At 70.8% G+C, this 22,478-nt stretch overlaps 1 protein-coding gene across 1 annotated transcript in view; it reads left to right on the top strand.

Moving 5' to 3' along the window:
• Nucleotides 1-1,134: 1,134 nt before the first annotated feature.
• Nucleotides 1,135-22,478, top strand: part of LOC147094632 (lysophospholipase D GDPD3-like) — a 51,294-nt gene continuing 29,950 nt past the window's right edge. Inside the window, exon 1 of the mRNA XM_085974462.1 lies at nucleotides 1,135-1,294. Within this exon, the coding sequence (XP_085830588.1) occupies nucleotides 1,148-1,294 (147 nt within the window). The 5' untranslated portion in view covers nucleotides 1,135-1,147. The remainder of the gene's footprint in view (nucleotides 1,295-22,478) is intronic.

Here is a 22,478-nt window from a genome sequence, read left to right as displayed (position 1 = left end):
GGGTGGGGTGGGGAGGGGGTGGGGTGGAGAGGGGGAGGGGGGTGGGGAGGGGCGGTGGATTGGGGTTGGGGTGGAGAGGGGGAGGGGGGTGTGGGAGGGGGAGGGGGTGTGGGAGTGGGAGTGGGAGGGGGGTGGAGAGGGGAGGGGGGGTGGGAGGGGGGTGGGGTGAAGAGGGGGTGGGGGGTTGGGTGGGGCGGTGGAGTGGGGGGTGGGGTGGAGAGGGGAGGGGGGTGGAGAGGGGGAGGGGGTGTGGGAGGGGGAGGGGGGTGGGGTGGAGAGGGGAGGGGGGTGGGGTGGAGAGGGGAGGGGGTGGAGAGGGGGAGGGGGGGTGGGGAGGGGGAGGGGGTGGAGAGGGGAGGGGGGTGGAGAGGGGGAGGGGGGGTGGGGAGGGGCGGTGGATTGGGGTTGGGAGGGGGAGGGGGGTGTGGGAGGGGGAGGGGAGGGGGGTGGGGTGGAGAGGGGAGGGGGGGTGGGGTGGAGAGGGGAGGGGGGTGGGGTGGAGAGGGGAGGGGGGTGGAGAGGGGGAGGGGGGGTGGGGAGGGGGAGGGGGTGGAGAGGGGAGGGGGGGTGGGAGGGGGAGGGGGGGTGGGGAGGGGCGGTGGATTGGGGTTGGGAGGGGGAGGGGGGGGTGGGAGGGGGAGGGGAGGGGGGTGGGGTGGAGAGGGGGAGGGGGTGTGGGAGGGGGTGTGGGAGGGGGGTGTGGGAGGGGGGTGGGGTGGAGAGGGGGAGGGGGGGTGGGGAGGGGCGGTGGATTGGGGTTGGGAGGGGGAGGGGGGGGGTGGGAGGGGGAGGGGAGGGGGGTGGGGTGGAGAGGGGGAGGGGGTGTGGGAGGGGGGTGTGGGAGGGGGAGGGGGGGTGGAGAGGGGGAGGGGGTGTGGGAGGGGGGTGGGGAGGGGGAGGGGGGTGGGGGAGGGGGAGGGGGGGTGGGGAGGGGCGGTGGAGTGGGGGTTGGGGTGGGGTGGGGAGGGGGGTGGGGTGAAGAGGGGGAGGGGGGTGTGGGAGGGGGGTGTGGGAGGGGGAGGGGGGTGGAGAGGGGGAGGGGGTGTGGGAGGGGGAGGGGGTGTGGGAGGGGGTGGGAGGGGGAGGGGGTGTGGGAGGGGGGTGGGGTGGAGAGGGGGAGGGGGGTTCACGCTGACCCAAGGAACAGATGGAAACGGGGATTCTTTCTTTTCCAGAACATTACAGCACCGGGAAAGATCGACGAATCCCGCTCCTTGAAGAGGTTTTCCAGAAGTTTCCTCAGCTTCCGGTGAATATTGAGGTCAAAGTGGAAAACCAGGAGTTAATCCGCAAGGTAAAGGCCAGAGGGGACACCGGGAGAGAGGGACCCGTACCCCGGGGAGAGAGGGACCCGTACCCCGGGGAGAGAGAGACCCGTACCCCGGGGAGAGGGGGACCCGTACCCCGGGGAGAGAGGGACCCGTACCCCGGGGAGAGGGGGACCCGTACCCCGGGGAGAGAGGGACCCGTACCCCGGGGAGGGAGGGACCCGTACCCCGGGGAGAGAGGGACCCGTACCCCGGGGAGAGAGAGAGGGACCCGTACCCCGGGGAGAGAGGGACCCGTACCCCGGGGAGAGAGGGACCCGTACCCCGGGGAGAGGGGGACCCGTACCCCGGGGAGAGAGGGACCCGTACCCCGGGGAGAGGGGGACCCGTACCCCGGGGAGAGAGGGACCCGTACCCCGGGGAGGGAGGGACCCGTACCCCGGGGAGAGAGGGACCCGTACCCCGGGGAGAGAGAGAGGGACCCGTACCCCGGGGAGAGAGGGACCCGTACCCCGGGGAGAGAGGGACCCGTACCCCGGGGAGAGAGGGACCCGTACCCCGGGGAGAGAGGGACCCGTACCCCGGGGAGAGAGAGACCCGTACCCCGGGGAGAGAGGGACCCGTACCCCGGGGAGAGAGAGAGGGACCCGTACCCCGGGGAGAGAGGGACCCGTACCCTGGGGAGAGAGGGACCCGTACCCCGGGGAGAGAGAGACCCGTACCCCGGGGAGAGAGAGACCCGTACCCCGGGGAGAGAGAGACCCGTACCCCGGGGAGAGAGAGACCCGTACCCCGGGGAGAGAGAGAGGGACCCGTACCCCGGGGAGAGAGAGACCCGTACCCCGGGGAGAGAGACCCGTACCCCGGGGAGAGAGAGACCCGTACCCCGGGGAGAGAGAGACCCGTACCCCGGGGAGAGAGAGACCCGTACCCCGGGGAGAGAGGGGACCCGTACCCCGGGGAGAGAGAGACCCGTACCCCGGGGAGAGAGAGACCCGTACCCCGGGGAGAGAGAGACACGTACCCCGGTGAGAGAGAGACCCGTACCCCGGGGAGAGAGTGACCCGTACCCCGGGGAGAGAGAGACCCGTACCCCGAGGAGAGAGAGACCCGTACCCCGGGGAGAGAGGGACCCGTACCCCGGGGAGAGAGGGACCCGTACCCCGGAAAGAGAGAGACCCGTACCCTGGGGAGAGAGGGACCCGTACCCCGGGGAGAGAGAGACCCGTACCCCGGGGAGAGAGAGACCCGTACCCCGGGGAGAGAGAGACCCGTACCCTGGGGAGAGAGAGACCCGTACCCCGGGGAGAGAGAGACCCGTACCCTGGGGAGAGAGGGACCCGTACCCCGGTGAGAGAGAGACCCGTACCCCGGGGAGAGAGGGACCCGTACCCCGGGGAGAGAGAGACCCGTACCCCGGGGAGAGAGAGACCCGTACCCCGGGGAGAGAGGGACCCGTACCCCAGGGAGAGAGAGACCCGTACCCCGGGGTGAGAGGCTCCCGTACCCCAGGGAGAGAGAGACCCGTACCCCGGGGAGAGAGAGACCCGTACACCGGGGAGAGAGGGACCCGTACCCCGGTGAGAGAGAGACCCGTACCCCGGGGAGAGAGGGACCCGTACCCCGGGGAGAGAGAGACCCGTACCCCGGGGAGAGAGAGACCCGTACCCCGGGGAGAGAGGGACCCGTACCCCGGGGAGAGAGAGACCCGTACCCTGGGGAGAGAGAGACCCGTACCCTGGGGAGAGAGAGACCCGTACCCCGGGGAGAGAGAGACCCGTACCCCGGGGAGAGAGGGACCCGTACCCCGGGGAGAGAGAGACCCGTACCCCGGGGAGAGAGGGACCCGTACCCCGGGGAGAGAGAGACCCGTACCCGGGGAGAGAGAGACCCGTACCCCGGGGAGAGAGAGACCCGTACCCCGGGGAGAGAGGGACCCGTACCCCGGGGAGAGAGAGACCCGTACCCCGGGGAGAGAGAGACCCGTACCCCGGGGAGAGAGGGACCCGTACCCCGGGGAGAGAGAGACCCGTACCCCGGGGAGAGAGAGACCCGTACCCCGGGGAGAGAGAGACCCGTACCCCGGGGGGGGGAGAGAGGGACCCGTACCCCGGGGAGAGAGGGACCCGTACCCCGGTGAGAGAGAGACCCGTACCCCGGGGAGAGAGGGACGCGTACCCCGGGGAGAGAGAGACCCGTACCCCGGGGAGAGAGAGACCCGTACCCCGGGGAGAGAGAGACCCGTACCCCGGGGAGAGAGAGACCCGTACCCCGGGGAGAGAGGGACCCGTACCCCGGGGAGAGAGAGACCAGTACCCCGGGGAGAGAGAGAGACCCGTACCCCGGGGAGAGAGAGACCCGTACCCCGGGGAGAGAGTGACCCGTACCCCGGGGGGAGAGAGACCCGTACCCCGGGGAGAGAGAGACCCGTACCCCGGGGAGAGAGAGACCCGTACCCCGGGGAGAGAGGGACCCGTACCCCGGGGAGAGAGGGTCCCGTACCCCGGGGAGAGAGAGACCCGTACCCCGGGGAGAGAGGGACCCGTACCCCGGGGAGAGAGAGACCCGTACCCCGGGGAGAGAGGGACCCGTACCCCGGGGAGAGAGGGACCCGTACCCTGGGGAGAGAGAGACCCGTACCCCGGGGAGAGAGGGACCCGTACCCCGGGGAGAGAGGGACCCGTACCCCGGGGAGAGAGAGACCCGTACCCCGAGGAGAGAGAGACCCGTACCCCGGGGAGAGAGAGACGCGTACCCCGGGGAGAGAGAGACCCGTACCCCGGGGAGGGAGGGACCCGTACCCCGGGGAGAGAGAGACCCGTACCCCGGGGAGAGAGAGACCCGTACCCCAGGGAGATAGAGACCCGTACCCCGGGGAGAGAGAGACCCGTACCCCGGGGAGAGAGTGACCCGTACCCCGGGGAGAGAGGGACCCGTACCCCGGGGAGAGAGAGACCCGTACCCCAGGGAGATAGAGACCCGTACCCCGGGGAGAGAGGGACCCGTACCCCGGGGAGAGAGGGACCCGTACCCCGGGGAGAGAGAGACCCGTACCCCGGGGAGAGAGTGACCCGTACCCCGGGGAGAGAGGGACCCGTACCCCGGGGAGAGAGAGACCCGTACCCTGGGGAGAGAGAGACCCGTACCCCGGGGAGAGAGGGACCCGTACCCCGGGGAGAGAGAGACCCGTACCCCGGGGCAGAGAGTGACCCATACCCCGGGGAGAGAGAGACCCGTACACCGGGGAGAGAGGGACCCGTACCCCGGGGAGAGAGAGACCCGTACCCCGGGGAGAGAGGGACCCGTACCCCGGGGAGAGAGAGACCCGTACCCCGGGGAGAGAGAGACCCGTACCCCGGGGAGAGAGGGACCCGTACCCCGGGGAGAGAGAGACCCGTACCCCGGGGCAGAGAGTGACCCATACCCCGGGGAGAGAGAGACCCGCACCCCGGGGAGAGAGGGACCCGTACCCTGGGGAGAGAGAGACCCGTACCCTGGGGAGAGAGAGACCCGTACCCTGGGGAGAGAGGGACCCGTACCCTGGGGAGAGAGAGACCCGTACCCTGGGGAGAGAGAGACCCGTACCCCGGGGAGGGAGGGACCCGTACCACGGGGAGAGAGAGACCCGTACCCCGGGGAGAGAGGTACCCGTGCCCCGGGGAGAGAGGGACCCGTACCCCGGGGAGAGAGAGACCCGTACCCCGGGGAGAGAGGGACCCGTACCCCGGGGAGAGAGGGACCCGTACCCTGGAGAGAGAGGGACCCGTACCCCGGGGAAAGCGGGACCCGTACCCCGGGGAGATAGGGACCCGTACCCCGGGGAGAGAGGGACCCGTACCCCAGGGAGAGAGGGACCCATATCCCCGGGAGAGAGGGACCCGTACCCCGGGGAGAGAGAGACCCGTGCCCCGGGGAGAGAGTGACCCGTACCCCGGGGAGAGAGGGTCCCGTACCCCGGGGAGAGAGAGACCCGTACCCCGGGGAGAGAGACCCATACCCCGGGGAGAGAGGGACCCGTACCCCGGGGAGAGACGGACCCGTACCCCGGGGAGAGAGAGAGACCTGTACCCTGGGGAGAGTTGGTGCCCGTGGGGACCCATACCCCAGGGAGAGTTGGTGCCCGCGGGAACTCGTATCCTGGGGAGAGTCGGCGCCCGCGGGAACCCGTACCCCGGGGAGAGAGAGACCCGTACCCCGGGGAGAGAGAGACCCGTACCCCGGGGAGAGAGGGACCCGTACCCTGGGGAGAGAGGGACCCGTACCCCGGGGAGAGAGGGACCCGTACCCCGGGGAGAGAGAGACCCGTACCCCGGGGAGAGAGGGACCCATACCCTGGGGAGAGAGGGACCCGTACCCCGGGGAGAGACGGACCCGTACCCCGGGGAGAGACGGACCCGTACCCCGGGGAGAGACGGACCCGTACCCCGGGGAGAGAGGGACCCGTACCCCGGGGAGAGAGAGACCCGTACCCCGGGGAGAGAGAGACCCGTACCCCGGGGAGAGAGGGACCCGTACCCCGTGGAGAGAGGGCCCCGTACCCTGGGGAGAGAGGGACCCGTACCCCGGGGAGAGAGAGACTCGTACCCCGGGGAGAGAGAGGGACCCGTACCCCGGGGAGAGAGGGACCCGTACCCCAGGGAGAGAGGGACCCATACCCCGGGGAGAGAGGGACCCGTACCCCGGGGAGAGAGGGACCCGTACCCCAGGGAGATAGAGACCCGTACCCCGGGGAGAGAGGGACCCGTACCCCGGGGAGAGAGGGACCCGTACCCCGGGGAGAGAGAGACCCGTACCCCGGGGAGAGAGAGACCCGTACCCCGGGGAGAGAGAGACCCGTACCCCGGGGAGAGAGAGACCCGTACCCCGGGGAGAGAGTGACCCGTACCCCGGGGAGAGAGGGACCCGTACCCCGGGGAGAGAGGGACCCGTACCCCGGGGAGAGAGGGACCCGTACCCCGGGGAGAGAGAGACCCGTACCCCGGGGAGAGAGTGACCCGTACCCCGGGGAGAGAGGGACCCGTACCCCGGGGAGAGAGAGACCCGTACCCCGGGGAGAGAGGGACCCGTACCCCGGGGAGAGAGAGACCCGTACCCCGGGGAGAGAGAGACCCGTACCCCGGGGAGAGAGTGTCCCGTATCCCGGGGAGAGAGGGACCCGTAGCCCGGGGAGAGAGAGACCCGTACCCCGGGGAGAGAGTGTCCCGTATCCCGGGGAGAGAGGGACCCGTAGCCCGGGGAGAGAGAGACCCGTACCCCGGGGAGAGAGAGACCTGTACCCCGGGGAGAGAGAGACCCGTACCCCGGGGAAAGAGAGACCCGTACCCCGGGGAGAGAGGGACCCGTACCCCGGGGAGAGAGAGACCCGTACCCCGGGGAGAGAGGGACCCGTACCCCAGGGAGAGAGAGACCCGTACCCCGGGGAGAGAGGGACCCGCACCCCGGGGAGAGAGAGACCCGTACCCCGGGGCAGAGAGTGAGACATACCCCGGGGAGAGAGAGACCCGTACCCCGGGGAGAGAGGGACCCGTACCCTGGGGAGAGAGAGACCCGTACCCCGGGGAGGGAGGGACCCGTACCCCGGGGAGAGAGAGACCCGTACCCCGGGGAGAGAGGGACCCGTACCCCGGGGAGAGAGAGACCCGTACCCCGGGGAGAGAGAGACCCGTACCCCGGGGAGAGAGAGACCCGTACCCCGGGGAGAGAGAGACCCGTACCCCGGGGAGAGAGAGAGGGACCCATACCCCGGGGAGAGAGAGACCCGTACCTCGGGGAGAGAGAGACCCGTACCCCGGGGAGAGAGAGACCCGTACCTCGGGGAGAGAGAGACCCGTACCCCGGGGAGAGAGAGACCCTTACCCCGGGGAGAGAGAGACCCGTACCCCGGGGAGAGAGAGACCCGTACCCCGGGGAGAGAGTGACCCGTACCCCGGGGAGAGAGGGACCCGTACCCCGTGGAGAGAGGGACCCGTACCCTGGGGAGAGAGGGACCCGTACCCCGGGGAGAGAGAGTCTCGTACCCCGGGGAGAGAGAGGGACCCGTACCCCGGGGAGAGAGGGACCCGTACCCCAGGGAGATAGAGACCCGTACCCCGGGGAGAGAGGGACCCGTACCCTGGGGAGAGAGGGACCCGTACCCCGGGGAGAGAGAGACCCGTACCCCGGGGAGAGAGAGACCCGTACCCCGGGGAGAGAGGGACCCGTACCCCGGGGAGAGAGAGACCCGTACCCCGGGGAGAGAGGGACCCGTACCCCGGGGAGAGAGGGACCCGTACCCCGGGGAGAGAGAGACCCGTACCGCAGGGAGAGAGAGACCCGTACCCCGGGGAGAGAGAGACCCGTACCCCGGGGAGAGAGAGGGACCCGTACCCCGGGGAGAGAGGGACCCGTACCCCGGGGAGAGAGAGACCCGTACCCCAGGGAGATAGAGACCCGTACCCCGGGGAGAGAGGGACCCGTACCCCGGGGAGAGAGGGACCCGTACCCCGGGGAGAGAGGGACCCGTACCCCGGGGAGAGAGAGACCCGTACCCCGGGGAGAGAGGGACCCGTACCCCGGGGAGAGAGAGATCCATACCCCGGGGAGAGAGAGACCCGTACCCCGGGGAGAGAGAGACCCGTCCCCCGGGGAGGGAGAGACCCGTACCCCGGGGAGAGAGAGACCCGTACCCCGGGGAGAGAGTGACCCGTACCCCGGGGAGAGAGGGACCCGTACCCCGGGGAGAGAGAGACCCGTACCCCGGGGAGAGAGAGACCCGTACCCCGGGGAGAGAGGGACCCGTACCCCGGGGAGAGAGAGACCCGTACCCCGGGGCAGAGAGTGACCCATACCCCGGGGAGAGAGAGACCCGTACCCCGGGGAGAGAGGGACCCGTACCCTGGGGAGAGAGAGACCCGTAACCCGGGGAGGGAGGGACCCGTACCCCGGGGAGAGAGAGACCCGTACCCCGGGGAGAGAGGGACCCGTACCCTGGGGAGAGAGAGACCCGTACCCCGGGGAGAGAGAGACCCGTACCCCGGGGAGAGAGGGACCCGTACCCCGGGGAGAGAGGGACCCGTACCCTGGGGAGAGAGGGACCCGTACGCCGGGGAGAGAGAGACTCGTACCCCGGGGAGAGAGAGGGACCCGTACCCCGGGGAGAGCGGGACCCGTACCCCGGGGAGACAGAGACCCGTACCCCGGGGAGAGAGGGACCCGTACCCCGGGGAGAGAGGGACCCATACCCCGGGGAGAGAGGGACCCGTACCCCGGGGAGAGAGAGACCCGTACCCTGGGGAGAGAGAGACCCGTACCCCGGGGAGAGAGAGACCCGTACCCCGGGGAGAGAGAGACCCGTACCCCGGGGAGAGAGGGACCCGTACCCCGGGGAGAGAGAGACCCGTACCCCGGGGAGAGAGGGACCCGTACCCCGGGGAGAGAGGGACCCGTACCCCGGGGAGAGAGAGACCCGTACCCCGGGGAGAGAGAGACCCATACCCCGGGGAGAGAGGGACCCATACCCCGGGGAGAGACGGACCCGTACCCCGGGGAGAGAGAGAGACCTGTACTCTGGGGAGAGTTGGTGCCCGTGGGGACCCATACCCCAGGGAGAGTCGGCGCCCGCGGGAACCCGTACCCCGGGGAGAGAGAGACCCGTACCCCGGGGAGAGAGAGACCCGTACCCCGGGGAGAGAGAGACCCGTACCCCGGGGAGAGTGGGACCCATACCCTGGGGAGAGAGGGACCCGTACCCCGGGGAGAGACGGACCCGTACCCCGGGGAGAGAGGGACCCATACCCCGGGGAGAGAGAGACCCGTACCCCGGGGAGAGAGAGACCCGTACCCCGGGGAGAGAGGGACCCGTACCCCGTTGAGAGAGGGACCCGTACCCTGGGGAGAGAGGGACCCGTACCCCGGGGAGAGAGAGACTCGTAACCCGGGGAGAGAGAGGGACCCGTACCCCGGGGAGAGAGGGACCCGTACCCCAGGGAGATAGAGACCCGTACCCCGGGGAGAGAGGGACCCGTACCCCGGGGAGAGAGGGACCCGTACCCCGGGGAGATAGAGACCCGTACCCTGGGGAGAGAGGGACCCGTACCCCGGGGAGAGAGGGACCCGTGCCCCGGGGAGAGAGGGACCCGTACCCCGGGGAGAGAGGGACCCGTACCCCGGGGAGAGAGAGACCCGTACCCCGGGGAGAGAGTGACCCGTACCCCGGGGAGAGAGGGACCCGTACCCCGGGGAGAGAGAGACCCGTACCCCGGGGAGAGAGAGACCCGCACCCCGGGGAGAGAGGGGACCCGTACCCCGGGGAGAGAGAGACCCGTACCCCGGGGCAGAGAGTGACCCATACCCCGGGGAGAGAGAGACCCGTACCCCCGGGGAGAGAGAGGGACCCGTACCCTGGGGAGAGAGAGACCCGTACCCCGGGGAGGGAGGGACCCGTACCCCGGGCAGAGAGAGACCCGTGCCCCGGGGAGAGAGGGGACACGTACCCCGGGGAGAGAGAGACCCGTACCCCGGGGAGAGAGAGACCCGTACCCCGGGGAGAGAGGGGACCCGTACCCCGGGGAGAGAGGGACCCGTACCCTGGGGAGAGAGGGACCCGTACCCCGGGGAGAGAGAGACTCGTACCCCGGGGAGAGAGAGGGACCCGTACCCCGGGGAGAGCGGGACCCGTACCCCGGGGAGATAGAGACCCGTACCCCGGGGAGAGAGGGGAGCCGTACCCCGGGGGAGAGAGGGACCCATAGCCCGGGGAGAGAGGGACCCGTACCCCGGGGAGAGAGAGACCCATGCCCCGGGGAGAGAGTGACCCGTACCCCGGGGAGAGAGGGACCCGTACACCGGGGAGAGAGAGACCCGTACCCCGGGGAGAGAGGGACCCGTACCCCGGGGAGAGAGGGACCCGTACCCCGGGGAGAGACGGACCCGTACCCCGGGGAGAGAGAGAGAGACCTGTACCCTGGGGAGAGTTGGTGCCCGTGGGGACCCATACCCCAGGGAGAGTTGGTGCCCGCGGGAACTCGTACCCTGGGGAGAGTCGGCGGACCAGCGGGAACCCGTACCCCGGGGAGAGAGAGACCCGTACCCTGGGGAGAGAGGGACCCATACCCCGGGGAGAGAGGGACCCGTACCCCGGGGAGAGACGGACCCGTACCCCGGGTAGAGACGGACCCGTACCCCAGGGAGAGACGGACCCGTACCCCGGGGAGAGAGGGACCCATACCCTGGGGAGAGAGGGACCCGTACCCCCGGGGACAGAGGGGACCCGTACCCCAGGGAGAGAGAGTCCCGTACCCCAGGGAGAGAGGGACCCGTACCCCCGGGGAGAGAGAGACCCGTACCCCGGGGAGAGAGGGACCCGTACCCCGGGGAGAGAGAGACCCGTACCCCGGGGAGAGAGAGACCCGTACCCCGGGGAGAGAGGGACCCGTACCCCGGGGAGAGAGGGACCCGTACCCCGGGGAGAGAGGGACCGTTACCCCGGGGAGAGAGAGACCCGTACCCCGGGGAGAGAGAGTGACCCATACCCCGGGGAGAGAGAGACCCGTACCCCGGGGAGAGAGGGACCCGTACCCCGGGGAGAGAGGGACCCGCACCCCGGGGAGGGAGGGACCCTTACCCCGGGGAGAGAGAGATCCGTACCCCGGGGAGAGAGAGACCCGTACCCCGGGGAGAGAGGGACCCGTACCCTGGGGAGAGAGAGACCCGTACCCCGGGGAGAGAGTGACCCATACCCCGGGGAGAGAGACCCCGTACCCCGGGGTGAGAGGGACCCGTACCCCGGGGAGAGAGAGGGACCCGTACCCCGGGGAGAGAGAGACCCGTACCCCGGGGAGAGAGGGACCCGTACCCTGGGGAGAGAGAGACCCGTACCCCGGGGAGAGAGGGACCCATACCCCAGGGAGAGAGGGCCCCATACCCCGGGGAGAGAGAGACCCGTACCCCGGGGAGAGAGAGACCCGTACCCTGGGGAGAGAGAGACCCGTACCCCGGGGAGAGAGGGACCCGTACCCTGGGGAGAGAGAGACCCGTACCCCGGGGAGGGAGGGACCCGTACCCCGGGGAGAGAGAGACCCGTACCCCGGGGAGAGAGGGACCCGTACCCTGGGGAGAGAGAGACCCGTACCCCGGGGAGGGAGGGACCCGTACCCCGGGGAGAGAGAGACCCGTACCCCGGGGAGAGAGAGACCCGTACCCCGGGGAGAGAGAGACCCGTACCCCGGGGAGAGAGGGACCCGTACCCCGGGGAGAGAGAGACCCGTACCCCGGGGAGAGAGGGACCCGTACCCCGGGGAGAGAGAGACCCGTACCCCGGGGAGAGAGGGACCCGTACCCCGGGGAGAGTGTGACCCGTACCCCGGGGAGAGAGGGACCCGTACCCCGGGGAGAGAGGGACCCGTACCCCGGGGAGAGAGAGACCCATACCCCGGGGAGAGAGAGACTCGTACCCCGGGGAGAGAGAGACCCGTACCCCGGGGAGAGAGGGACCCGCACCCCGGGGAGAGAGAGACCCGTACCCCGGGGAGAGAGAGACCCGTACCCCGGGGAGAGAGGGACCCGTACCCCGGGGAGAGAGGGACCCGTACCCTGGGGAGAGAGGGACCCGTACCCCGGGGAGAGAGAGACCCGTACCCCGGGGAGAGAGAGACCCGTACCCCGGGGAGAGAGGGACCCGTACCCCGGGGAGAGAGAGACCCGTACCCCGGGGAGAGAGAGACCCGTACCCCGGGGTGAGAGGGACCCGTACCCCGGGGAGAGAGAGACCCGTACCCCGGGGAGAGAGAGACCCGTACCCCGGGGAGAGAGAGACCTGTACCCCGGGGAGAGAGGGACCCGTACCCTGGGGTGAGAGAGACCCGTACCCCGGGGAGAGAGGGACCCATACCCCGGGGAGAGAGAGACCCGTACCCCGGGGAGAGAGAGACCCGTACCCCGGGGCAGAGAGTGACCCATACCCCGGGGAGAGAGAGACCCGTTCCCCGGGGAGAGAGGGACCCGTACCCAGGGGAGAGAGAGACCCGTACCCCGGGGAGGGAGGGACCCGTACCCCGGGGAGAGAGAGACCCGTGGCCCGGGGAGAGAGGGACCCGTACCCCGGGGAGAGAGAGACCCGTACCCCGGGGAGAGAGAGACCCGTGCCCCGGGGAGAGAGGGACCCGTACCCCGGGGAGAGAGGGACCCGTACCCTGGGGAGAGAGGGACCCGTACCCCGGGGAGAGAGAGACTCGTACCCCGGGGAGAGAGAGGGACCCGTACCCCGGGGAGAGACGGACCCGTACCCCGGGGAGAGAGAGAGACCTGTACCCTGGGGAGAGTTGGTGCCCGTGGGGACCCATACCCCAGGGAGAGTTGGTGCCCGCGGGAACTCGTACCCTGGGGAGAGTCGGCGCCCGCGGGAACCCGTACCCCGGGGAGAGAGAGACCCGTACCCCGGGGAGAGAGAGACCCGTACCCTGGGGAGAGAGGGACCCATACCCTGGGGAGAGAGGGACCCGTACCCCGGGGAGAGACGGACCCGTACCCCGGGGAGAGACGGGCCCATACCCCGGGGAGAGACGGACCCGTACCCCGGGGAGAGAGGGACCCCTACCCTGGGGAGAGAGGGACCCGTACCCCGGGGACAGAGGGACCCGTACCCCAGGGAGAGAGAGTCCCGTACCCCGGGGAGAGAGGGACCCGTACCCCGGGGAGAGAGAGACCCGTACCCCGGGGAGAGACGGACCCGTACCCCGGGGAGAGAGAGAGGGACCCGTACCCCGGGGAGAGACGGACCCGTACCCCGGGGAGAGAGAGAGGGACCCGTACCCCGGGGAGAGAGGGACCCGTACCCCGGGGAGAGAGAGACCCGTACCCCGGGGAGAGAGGGACCCGTACCCCGGGGAGAGAGAGACCCGTACCCCGGGGAGAGAGAGACCCGTACCCCGGGGAGAGAGAGGGACCCGTACCCCGGGGAGAGAGGGACCCGTACCCCGGGGAGAGAGTGACCCGTACCCCGGGGAGAGAGAGACCCGTACCCCGGGGAGAGAGAGACCCGTACCCCAGGGAGAGAGAGACCCGTACCCCGGGGAGAGAGGGACCCGTACCCCAGGGAGAGAGAGACCCGTACCCCCGGGAGAGAGAGACCCGTACCCCGGGGAGAGAGAGACCCGTACCCCGGGGAGAGAGTGACCCGTACCCCGGGGAGAGAGAGACCCGTACCCCGGGGAGAGAGGGACCCGTACCCCGGGGAGAGAGGGACCCGTACCCCGGGGAGAGAGAGACCCGTACCCCGGGGAGAGAGAGACCCGTACCCCGGGGAGAGAGAGACCCGCACCCCGGGGAGAGAGAGACCCGTACCCCGGGGAGAGAGGGACCCGTACCCCGGGGAGAGAGGGACCCGTACCCCGGGGAGAGAGAGACCCGCACCCCGGGGAGAGAGAGACCCGTACCCCGGGGAGAGAGGGACCCGTACCGCGGGGAGAGAGAGACCCGTACCCCGGGGAGAGAGGGACCCGTACCCCAGGGAGAGAGAGACCCGTACCCCGGGGAGAGAGGGACCCGTACCCCGGGGAGAGAGTGACCCGTACCCCGGGGAGAGAGAGACCCGTACCCCGGGGAGAGAGAGACCCGTACCCCGGGGAGAGAGGGACCCGTACCCCGGGGAGAGAGGGACCCGTACCCCGGGGAGAGAGAGACCCGTACCCCGGGGAGAGAGAGACCCGTACCCCGGGGAGAAAGGGACCCGTACCCTGGGGAGAGAGAGACCCGTAACCCGGGGAGGGAGGGACCCGTACCCCGGGGAGAGAGAGACCCGTACCCCGGGGAGAGAGGGACCCGTACCCCGGGGAGAGAGAGACCCGTACCCCGGGGAGAGAGAGACCCGTACCCCGGGGAGAGAGAGACCCGTACCCCGGGGAGAGAGAGACCCGTACCCCGGGGAGAGAGGGACCCGTACCCTGGGGAGAGAGGGACCCGTACCCCGGGGAGAGAGAGACTCGTACCCCGGGGAGAGAGAGGGACCCGTACCCCGGGGAGAGAGGGACCCGTACCCCGGGGAGAGAGGGACCCGTACCCCGGGGAGATAGAGACCCGTACCCCGGGGAGAGAGAGACCCGTACGCCGGGGAGAGAGGGACCCGTACCCCGGGGAGAGAGGGACCCGTACCCCGGGGAGACAGAGACCCGTACCCCGGGGAGAGAGGGACCCGTACCCCGGGGAGAGAGGGACCCATACCCCGGGGAGAGAGGGACCCGTACCCCGGGGAGAGAGAGACCCGTACCCCGGGGAGAGTGGGACCCGTACCCCGGGGAGAGAGAGACCCATACCCCGGGGAGAGAGGGACCCGTACCCCGGGGAGAGACGGACCCGTACCCCGGGGAGAGAGAGAGACCTGTACTCTGGGGAGAGTTGGTGCCCGTGGGATCTCGTACCCTGGGGAGAGTCGGCGCCCGCGGGAACCCGTACCCCGGGGAGAGAGAGACCCGTACCCCGGGGAGAGAGAGACCCGTACCCCGGGGAGAGAGAGACCCGTACCCCGGGGAGAGTGGGACCCATACCCTGGGGAGAGAGGGACCCGTACCCCGGGGAGAGACGGACCCGTACCCCGGGGAGAGAGGGACCCATACCCCGGGGAGAGAGAGACCCGTACCCCGGGGAGAGAGAGACCCGTACCCCGGGGAGAGAGGGACCCGTACCCCGTTGAGAGAGGGACCCGTACCCTGGGGAGAGAGGGACCCGTACCCCGGGGAGAGAGAGACTCGTAACCCGGGGAGAGAGAGGGACCCGTACCCCGGGGAGAGAGGGACCCGTACCCCAGGGAGATAGAGACCCGTACCCCGCGGAGAGAGGGACCCGTACCCCGGGGAGAGAGGGACCCGTACCCCGGGGAGATAGAGACCCGTACCCTGGGGAGAGAGGGACCCGTACCCCGGGGAGAGAGGGACCCGTGCCCCGGGGAGAGAGGGACCCGTACCCCGGGGAGAGAGGGACCCGTACCCCGGGGAGAGAGAGACCCGTACCCCGGGGAGAGAGTGACCCGTACCCCGGGGAGAGAGGGACCCGTACCCCGGGGAGAGAGAGAGACCCGTACCCTGGGGAGAGAGAGACCCGTACCCCGGGGAGAGAGAGACCCGTACCCCGGGGAGAGAGAGACCCGTACCCCGGGGAGAGAGAGACCCGCACCCCGGGGAGAGAGGGACCCGTACCCCGGGGAGAGAGAGACCCGTACCCCGGGGAGAGAGAGACCCGTACCCCGGGGAGAGAGAGACCCGTACCCCGGGGAGAGAGAGACCCGTACCCCGGGGAGAGAGAGACCCGTACCCCGGGGAGAGAGAGACCCGTACCCCGGGGAGAGAGAGACCCGCACCCCGGGGAGAGAGGGACCCGTACCCCGGGGAGAGAGAGACCCGTACCCCGGGGAGAGAGAGACCCGTACCCCGGGGAGATAGGGACCCGTACCCCGGGGAGAGAGAGACCCGTACCCCGGGGAGAGAGAGACCCTTACCCCGGGGAGAGAGGGACCCGTACCCCGGGGAGAGAGGGACCCGTACCCTGGGGAGAGAGGGACCCGTACCCCGGGGAGAGAGAGACTCGTACCCCGGGGAGAGAGAGGGACCCGTACCCCGGGGAGAGCGGGACCCGTACCCCGGGGAGATAGAGACCCGTACCCCGGGGAGAGAGGGAGCCGTACCCCGGGGAGAGAGGGACCCATAGCCCGGGGAGAGAGGGACCCGTACCCCGGGGAGAGAGAGACCCGTGCCCCGGGGAGAGAGTGACCCGTACCCCGGGGAGAGAGGGACCCGTACACCGGGGAGAGAGAGACCCGTACCCCGGGGAGAGAGGGACCCGTACCCCGGGGAGAGAGGGACCCGTACCCCGGGGAGAGACGGACCCGTACCCCGGGGAGAGAGAGAGACCTGTACCCTGGGGAGAGTTGGTGCCCGTGGGGACCCATACCCCAGGGAGAGTTGGTGCCCGCGGGAACTCGTACCCTGGGGAAAGTCGGCGCCCGCGGGAACCCGTACCCCGGGGAGAGAGAGACCCGTACCCCGGGGAGAGAGAGACCCGTACCCCGGGGAGAGAGAGACCCGTACCCCGGGGAGAGAGAGACCCGTACCCCGGGGAGAGAGAGACCCGTACCCCGGGGAGAGAGAGACCCGTACCCCGGGGAGAGAGAGACCCGTACCCTGGGGAGAGAGGGACCCATACCCCGGGGAGAGAGGGACCCGTACCCCGGGGAGAGACGGACCCGTACCCCGGGTAGAGACGGACCCGTACCCCAGGGAGAGACGGACCCGTACCCCGGGGAGAGAGGGACCCATACCCTGGGGAGAGAGGGACCCGTACCCCGGGGACAGAGGGACCCGTACCCCAGGGAGAGAGAGTCCCGTACCCCAGGGAGAGAGGGACCCGTACCCCGGGGAGAGAGAGACCCGTACCCCGGGGAGAGAGGGACCCGTACCCCGGGGAGAGAGAGACCCGTACCCCGGGGAGAGAGAGACCCGTACCCCGGGGAGAGAGGGACCCGTACCCCGGGGAGAGAGGGACCGTACCCCGGGGAGAGAGAGACCCGTACCCCGGGGAGAGAGTGACCCGTACCCCGGGGAGAGAGGGACCCTTACCCCGGGGAGAGAGAGATCCGTACCCCGGGGAGAGAGAGACCCGTACCCCGGGGAGAGAGGGACCCGTACCCTGGGGAGAGAGAGACCCGTACCCCGGGGAGAGAGTGACCCATACCCCGGGGAGAGAGAGACCCGTACCCCGGGGTGAGAGGGACCCGTACCCCGGGGAGAGAGAGGGACCCGTACCCCGGGGAGAGAGAGACCCGTACCCCGGGGAGAGATAGACCCGTACCCTGGGGAGAGAGAGACCCGTACCCCGGGGAGAGAGGGACCCATACCCCAGGGAGAGAGGGCCCCATACCCCGGGGAGAGAGAGACCCGTACCCCGGGGAGAGAGAGACCCGTACCCCGGGGCAGAGAGTGACCCGTACCCCGGGGAGAGAGGGACCCGTACCCTGGGGAGAGAGAGACCCGTACCCCGGGGAGGGAGGGACCCGTACCCCGGGGAGAGAGAGACCCGTGCCCCGGGGAGAGAGGGACCCGCACCCCGGGGAGAGAGAGACCCGTACCCCGGGGAGAGAGAGACCCGTACCCCGGGGAGAGAGGGACCCGTACCCCGGGGAGAGAGGGACCCGTACCCTGGGGAGAGAGGGACCCGTACCCCGGGGAGAGAGAGACTCGTACCCCGGGGAGAGAGAGGGACCCGTACCCCGGGGAGAACGGGACCCGTACCCCGGGGAGATAGAGACCCGTACCCCGGGGAGAGAGGGATCCGTATCCCGGGGAGAGAGGGACCCATACCCCGGGGAGAGAGGGACCCGTACCCCGGGGAGAGAGAGACCCGTGCCCCGGGGAGAGAGTGACCCGTACCCCGGGGAGAGAGGGACCCGTACCCCGGGGAGAGAGAGACCCGTACCCCGGGGAGAGAGGGACCCGTACCCCAGGGAGAGAGAGTCCCGTACCCCGGGGAGAGAGGGACCCGTACCCCAGGGAGAGAGAGACCCGTACCCCGGGGAGAGAGGGACCCGTACCCCGGGGAGAGAGAGACCCGTACCCCGGGGAGAGAGGGACCCGTACCCCGGGGAGAGAGAGACCCGTACCCCGGGGAGAGAGAGACCCGTACCCCGGGGAGAGAGAGACCCGTACCCCGGGGAGAGAGAGACCCGTACCCCGGGGAGAGAGAGACCCGTACCCCGGGGAGAGAGAGACCCGTACCCCGGGGAGAGAGAGACCCGTACCCCGGGGAGAGAGAGACCCGTACCCCGGGGAGAGAGAGACCCGTACCCCGGGGAGAGAGGGACCCGTACCCCTGGGAGAGAGGGACCCGTACCCCGGGGAGAGAGAGACCCGTACCCCGGGGAGAGAGGGACCCGTACCCCGGGGAGAGAGGGACCCGTACCCCGGGGAGAGAGGGACCCGTCCCCCGGGGAGAGAGGGACCCGTACCCCGGGGAGAGAGTGACCCGTACCCCGGGGAGAGAGAGACCCGTACCCCGGGGAGAGAGTGACCCGTACCCCGGGGAGAGAGGGACCGTACCGCGGGGAGAGAGAGACCCGTACCCCGGGGAGAGAGTGACCCGTACTCCGGGGAGAGAGGGACCCGTTCCCCGGGGAGAGAGAGATCCGTACCCCGGGGAGAGAGAGACCCGTACCCCGTGGAGAGAGGGACCCGTACCCCGGGGAGAGAGGGACCCGTACCCCGGGGAGAGAGAGACCCGTACCCCGGGGAGAGAGTGACCCGTACCCCGGGGAGAGAGAGACCCGTACCCCGGGGTGAGAGGGACCCGTACCCCGGGGAGAGAGGGACCCGTACCCCGGGGAGAGAGAGACCCGTACCCCGGGGAGAGAGAGACCCGTACCCCGGGGAGAGAGGGACCCGTACCCCGGGGAGAGAGGGACCCGTACCCCGGGGAGAGAGAGACCCGTACCCCGGGGAGAGAGAGACCCGTACCCCGGGGAGAGAGAGACCCGTACCCCGGGGAGAGAGGGACCCGTACCCCGGGGAGAGAGGGACCCGTACCCCGGGGAGAGAGTGACCCGTACCCCGGGGAGAGAGAGACCCGTACCCCGGGGAGAGAGGGACCCGTACCCCGGGGAGAGAGGGACCCGCACCCCGGGGAGAGAGAGACCCGTACCCCGGGGAGAGAGAGACCCGTACCCCGGGGAGAGAGGGACCCGTACCCTGGGGAGAGAGGGACCCGTACCCCGGGGAGAGAGAGACTCGTACCCCGGGGAGAGAGAGGGACCCGTACCCCGGGGAGAGACGGACCCGTACCCCGGGGAGAGAGAGAGACCTGTACCCTGGGGAGAGTTGGTGCCCGTGGGGACCCATACCCCAGGGAGAGTTGGTGCCCGCGGGAACTCGTACCCTGGGGAGAGTCGGCGCCCGCGGGAACCCGTACCCCGGGGAGAGAGAGACCCGTACCCCGGGGAGAGAGAGACCCGTACCCTGGGGAGAGAGGGACCCATACCCTGGGGAGAGAGGGACCCGTACCCCGGGGAGAGACGGACCCGTACCCCGGGGAGAGACGGGCCCATACCCCGGGGAGAGACGGACCCGTACCCCGGGGAGAGAGGGACCCCTACCCTGGGGAGAGAGGGACCCGTACCCCGGGGACAGAGGGACCCGTACCCCAGGGAGAGAGAGTCCCGTACCCCGGGGAGAGAGGGACCCGTACCCCGGGGAGAGAGAGACCCGTACCCCGGGGAGAGAGAGACCCGTACCCCGGGGAGAGAGGGACCCGTACCCCGGGGAGAGAGGGACCGTACCCCGGGGAGAGAGAGACCCGTACCCCGGGGAGAGAGGGACCCGTACCCCGGGGAGAGAGAGATCAGTACCCCGGGGAGAGAGAGACCCGTACCCCGGGGAGAGAGGGACCCGTACCCCGGGGAGAGAGAGACCCGTACCCCGGGGAGAGAGTGACCCGTACCCCGGGGAGAGAGAGACCCGTACCCCGGGGTGAGAGGGACCCGTACCCCGGGGAGAGAGAGGGACCCGTACCCCGGGGAGAGAGGGACCCGTACCCCGGGGAGAGAGAGAGACCCGTACCCCGGGGAGAGAGAGACCCGTACCCCGGGGAGAGAGGGACCCGTACCCTGGGGAGAGAGAGACCCGTACCCCGGGGAGAGAGGGACCCATACCCCGGGGAGAGAGAGACCCGTACCCTGGGGAGAGAGGGACCCGTACCCCGGGGAGAGAGGGACCCGTACCCCGGGGAGAGAGGGACCCGTACCCCGGGGAGAGAGAGACCCGTACCCCGGGGGGAGAGAGGGACCCGCACCCCGGGGAGAGAGGGACCCGTACCCTGGGGAGAGAGAGGGACCCGTACCTCGGGGAGAGAGAGACCCGTACCCCGGGGAGAGACGGACCCGTACCCCGGGGAGAGAGAGAGACCTGTACCCTGGGGAGAGTTGGTGCCCGTGGGGACCCATACCCCGGGGAGAGAGAGACCCGTACCCCGGGGAGAGAGAGACCCGTACCCCGGGGCAGAGAGTGACCCATACCCCGGGGAGAGAGAGACCCGTTCCCCGGGGAGAGAGGGACCCGTACCCAGGGGAGAGAGAGACCCGTACCCCGGGGAGGGAGGGACCCGTACCCCGGGGAGAGAGAGACCCGTGGCCCGGGGAGAGAGGGACCCGTACCCCGGGGAGAGAGAGACCCGTACCCCGGGAGAGAGAGACCCGTACCCCGGGGAGAGAGGGACCCGTACCCCGGGGAGAGAGGGACCCGTACCCTGGGGAGAGAGGGACCCGTACCCCGGGGAGAGAGAGACTCGTACCCCGGGGAGAGAGAGGGACCCGTACCCCGGGGAGAGCGGGACCCCTACCCCGGGGAGATAGAGACCCGTACCCCGAGGAGAGAGGGACCCGTACCCCGGGGAGAGAGGGACCCATACCCCGGGGAGAGAGGGACCCGTACCCCGAGGAGAGAGAGACCCGTGCCCCGGGGAGAGAGTGACCCGTACCCCGGGGAGAGAGGGACCCGTACCCCGGGGAGAGAGAGACCCGTACCCCGGGGAGAGAGAGACCCGTACCCCGGGGAGAGAGGGACCCGTACCCCGGGGAGAGACGGACCCGTACCCCGGGGAGAGAGAGAGACCTGTACCCTGGGGAGAGTTGGTGCCCGTGGGGACCCATACCCCAGGGAGAGTTGGTGCCCGCGGGAACTCGTACCCTGGGGAGAGTCGGCGCCCGCGGGAACCCGTACCCCGGGAGAGACGGACCCGTACCCCGGGAGAGACGGGCCCATACCCCGGGGAGAGACGGACCCGTACCCCGGGGAGAGAGGGACCCCTACCCTGGGGAGAGAGGGACCCGTACCCCGGGGACAGAGGGACCCGTACCCCAGGGAGAGAGAGTCCCGTACCCCGGGGAGAGAGGGACCCGTACCCCGGGGAGAGAGAGACCCGTACCCCGGGGAGAGAGGGACCCGTACCCCGGGGAGAGAGAGACCCGTACCCCGGGGAGAGAGAGACCCGTACCCCGGGGAGAGAGAGACCCGTACCCCGGGAGAGAGAGACCCGTACCCCGGGGAGAGAGGGACCCGTACCCCGGGGAGAGAGGGACCCGTACCCCGGGGAGAGAGGGACCCGTACCCCGGGGAGAGAGGGACCGTACCCCGGGGAGAGAGAGACCCGTACCCCGGGGAGAGAGGGACCCGTACCCCGGGGAGAGAGAGATCCGTACCCCGGGGAGAGAGAGACCCGTACCCCGGGGAGAGAGGGACCCCGTACCCCGGGGAGAGAGAGACCCGTACCCCGGGGAGAGAGTGACCCGTACCCCGGGGAGAGAGAGACCCGTACCCCGGGTGAGAGGGACCCGTACCCCGGGGAGAGAGAGGGACCCGTACCCCGGGGAGAGAGAGACCCGTACCCCGGGGAGAGAGGGACCCGTACCCTGGGGAGAGAGAGACCCGTACCCCGGGGAGAGAGGGACCCATACCCCGGGGAGAGAGAGACCCGTACCCTGGGGAGAGAGGGTCCCGTACCCCGGGAGAGAGGGACCCGTACCCCGGGGAGAGAGGGACCCGTACCCCGGGGAGAGAGAGACCCGTACCCCGGGGAGAGAGAGACCCGTACCCCGGGGGAGAGAGGGACCCGCACCCCGGGAGAGAGGGACCCGTACCCTGGGGAGAGAGAGGGACCCGTACCTCGGGGAGAGAGAGACCCGTACCCCGGGGAAAGAGAGAGCCGTACCCCGGGAGAGAGGGACCCGTACCCCGGGGAGAGAGAGACCCGTACCCCGGGAGAGAGAGACCCGTACCCCGGGGAGCGAGATACCCGTACCCCGGGGAGAGAGGGACCCGTACCCTGGGGAGAGAGGGACCCGTACCCCAGGGAGAGAGGGACCCGTACCCCGGGGAGAGAGAGAGACCCGCACCCCGGGGAGAGAGTGACCCGTACCCCGGGAGAGAGGGACGCGTACCCCGGGGAGAGGGGGACCCGTACCCCGGGGAGAGAGGGACCCGTACCCCGGGAGAGAGGGACCCGTACCCCGGGGAGAGAGGGACCCGCCGGGGAGAGAGGGACCCGTACCCCGGGGAGAGAGAGACCCGTACCCCGGGGAGAGAGAGACCTGTACCCCGGGGAGAGAGAGACCCGTACCCCGGGGAGAGAGGGACCCGTACCCCGGGGAGAGAGAGACCCGTACCCCGGGGCAGAGACGTGACCCATACCCCCTGGGAGAGAGAG

Source organism: Somniosus microcephalus, unplaced genomic scaffold (assembly GCF_052327205.1).
Source record: "Somniosus microcephalus isolate GS21.2 unplaced genomic scaffold, FLI_Smic_1.0 unresolved_chr1, whole genome shotgun sequence".
Classification (NCBI taxonomy): domain Eukaryota; kingdom Metazoa; phylum Chordata; class Chondrichthyes; order Squaliformes; family Somniosidae; genus Somniosus; species Somniosus microcephalus.
The sequence above is the reverse complement of the archived record's forward strand: the minus strand, read 5'-3'. Positions and strand labels throughout refer to the sequence as shown.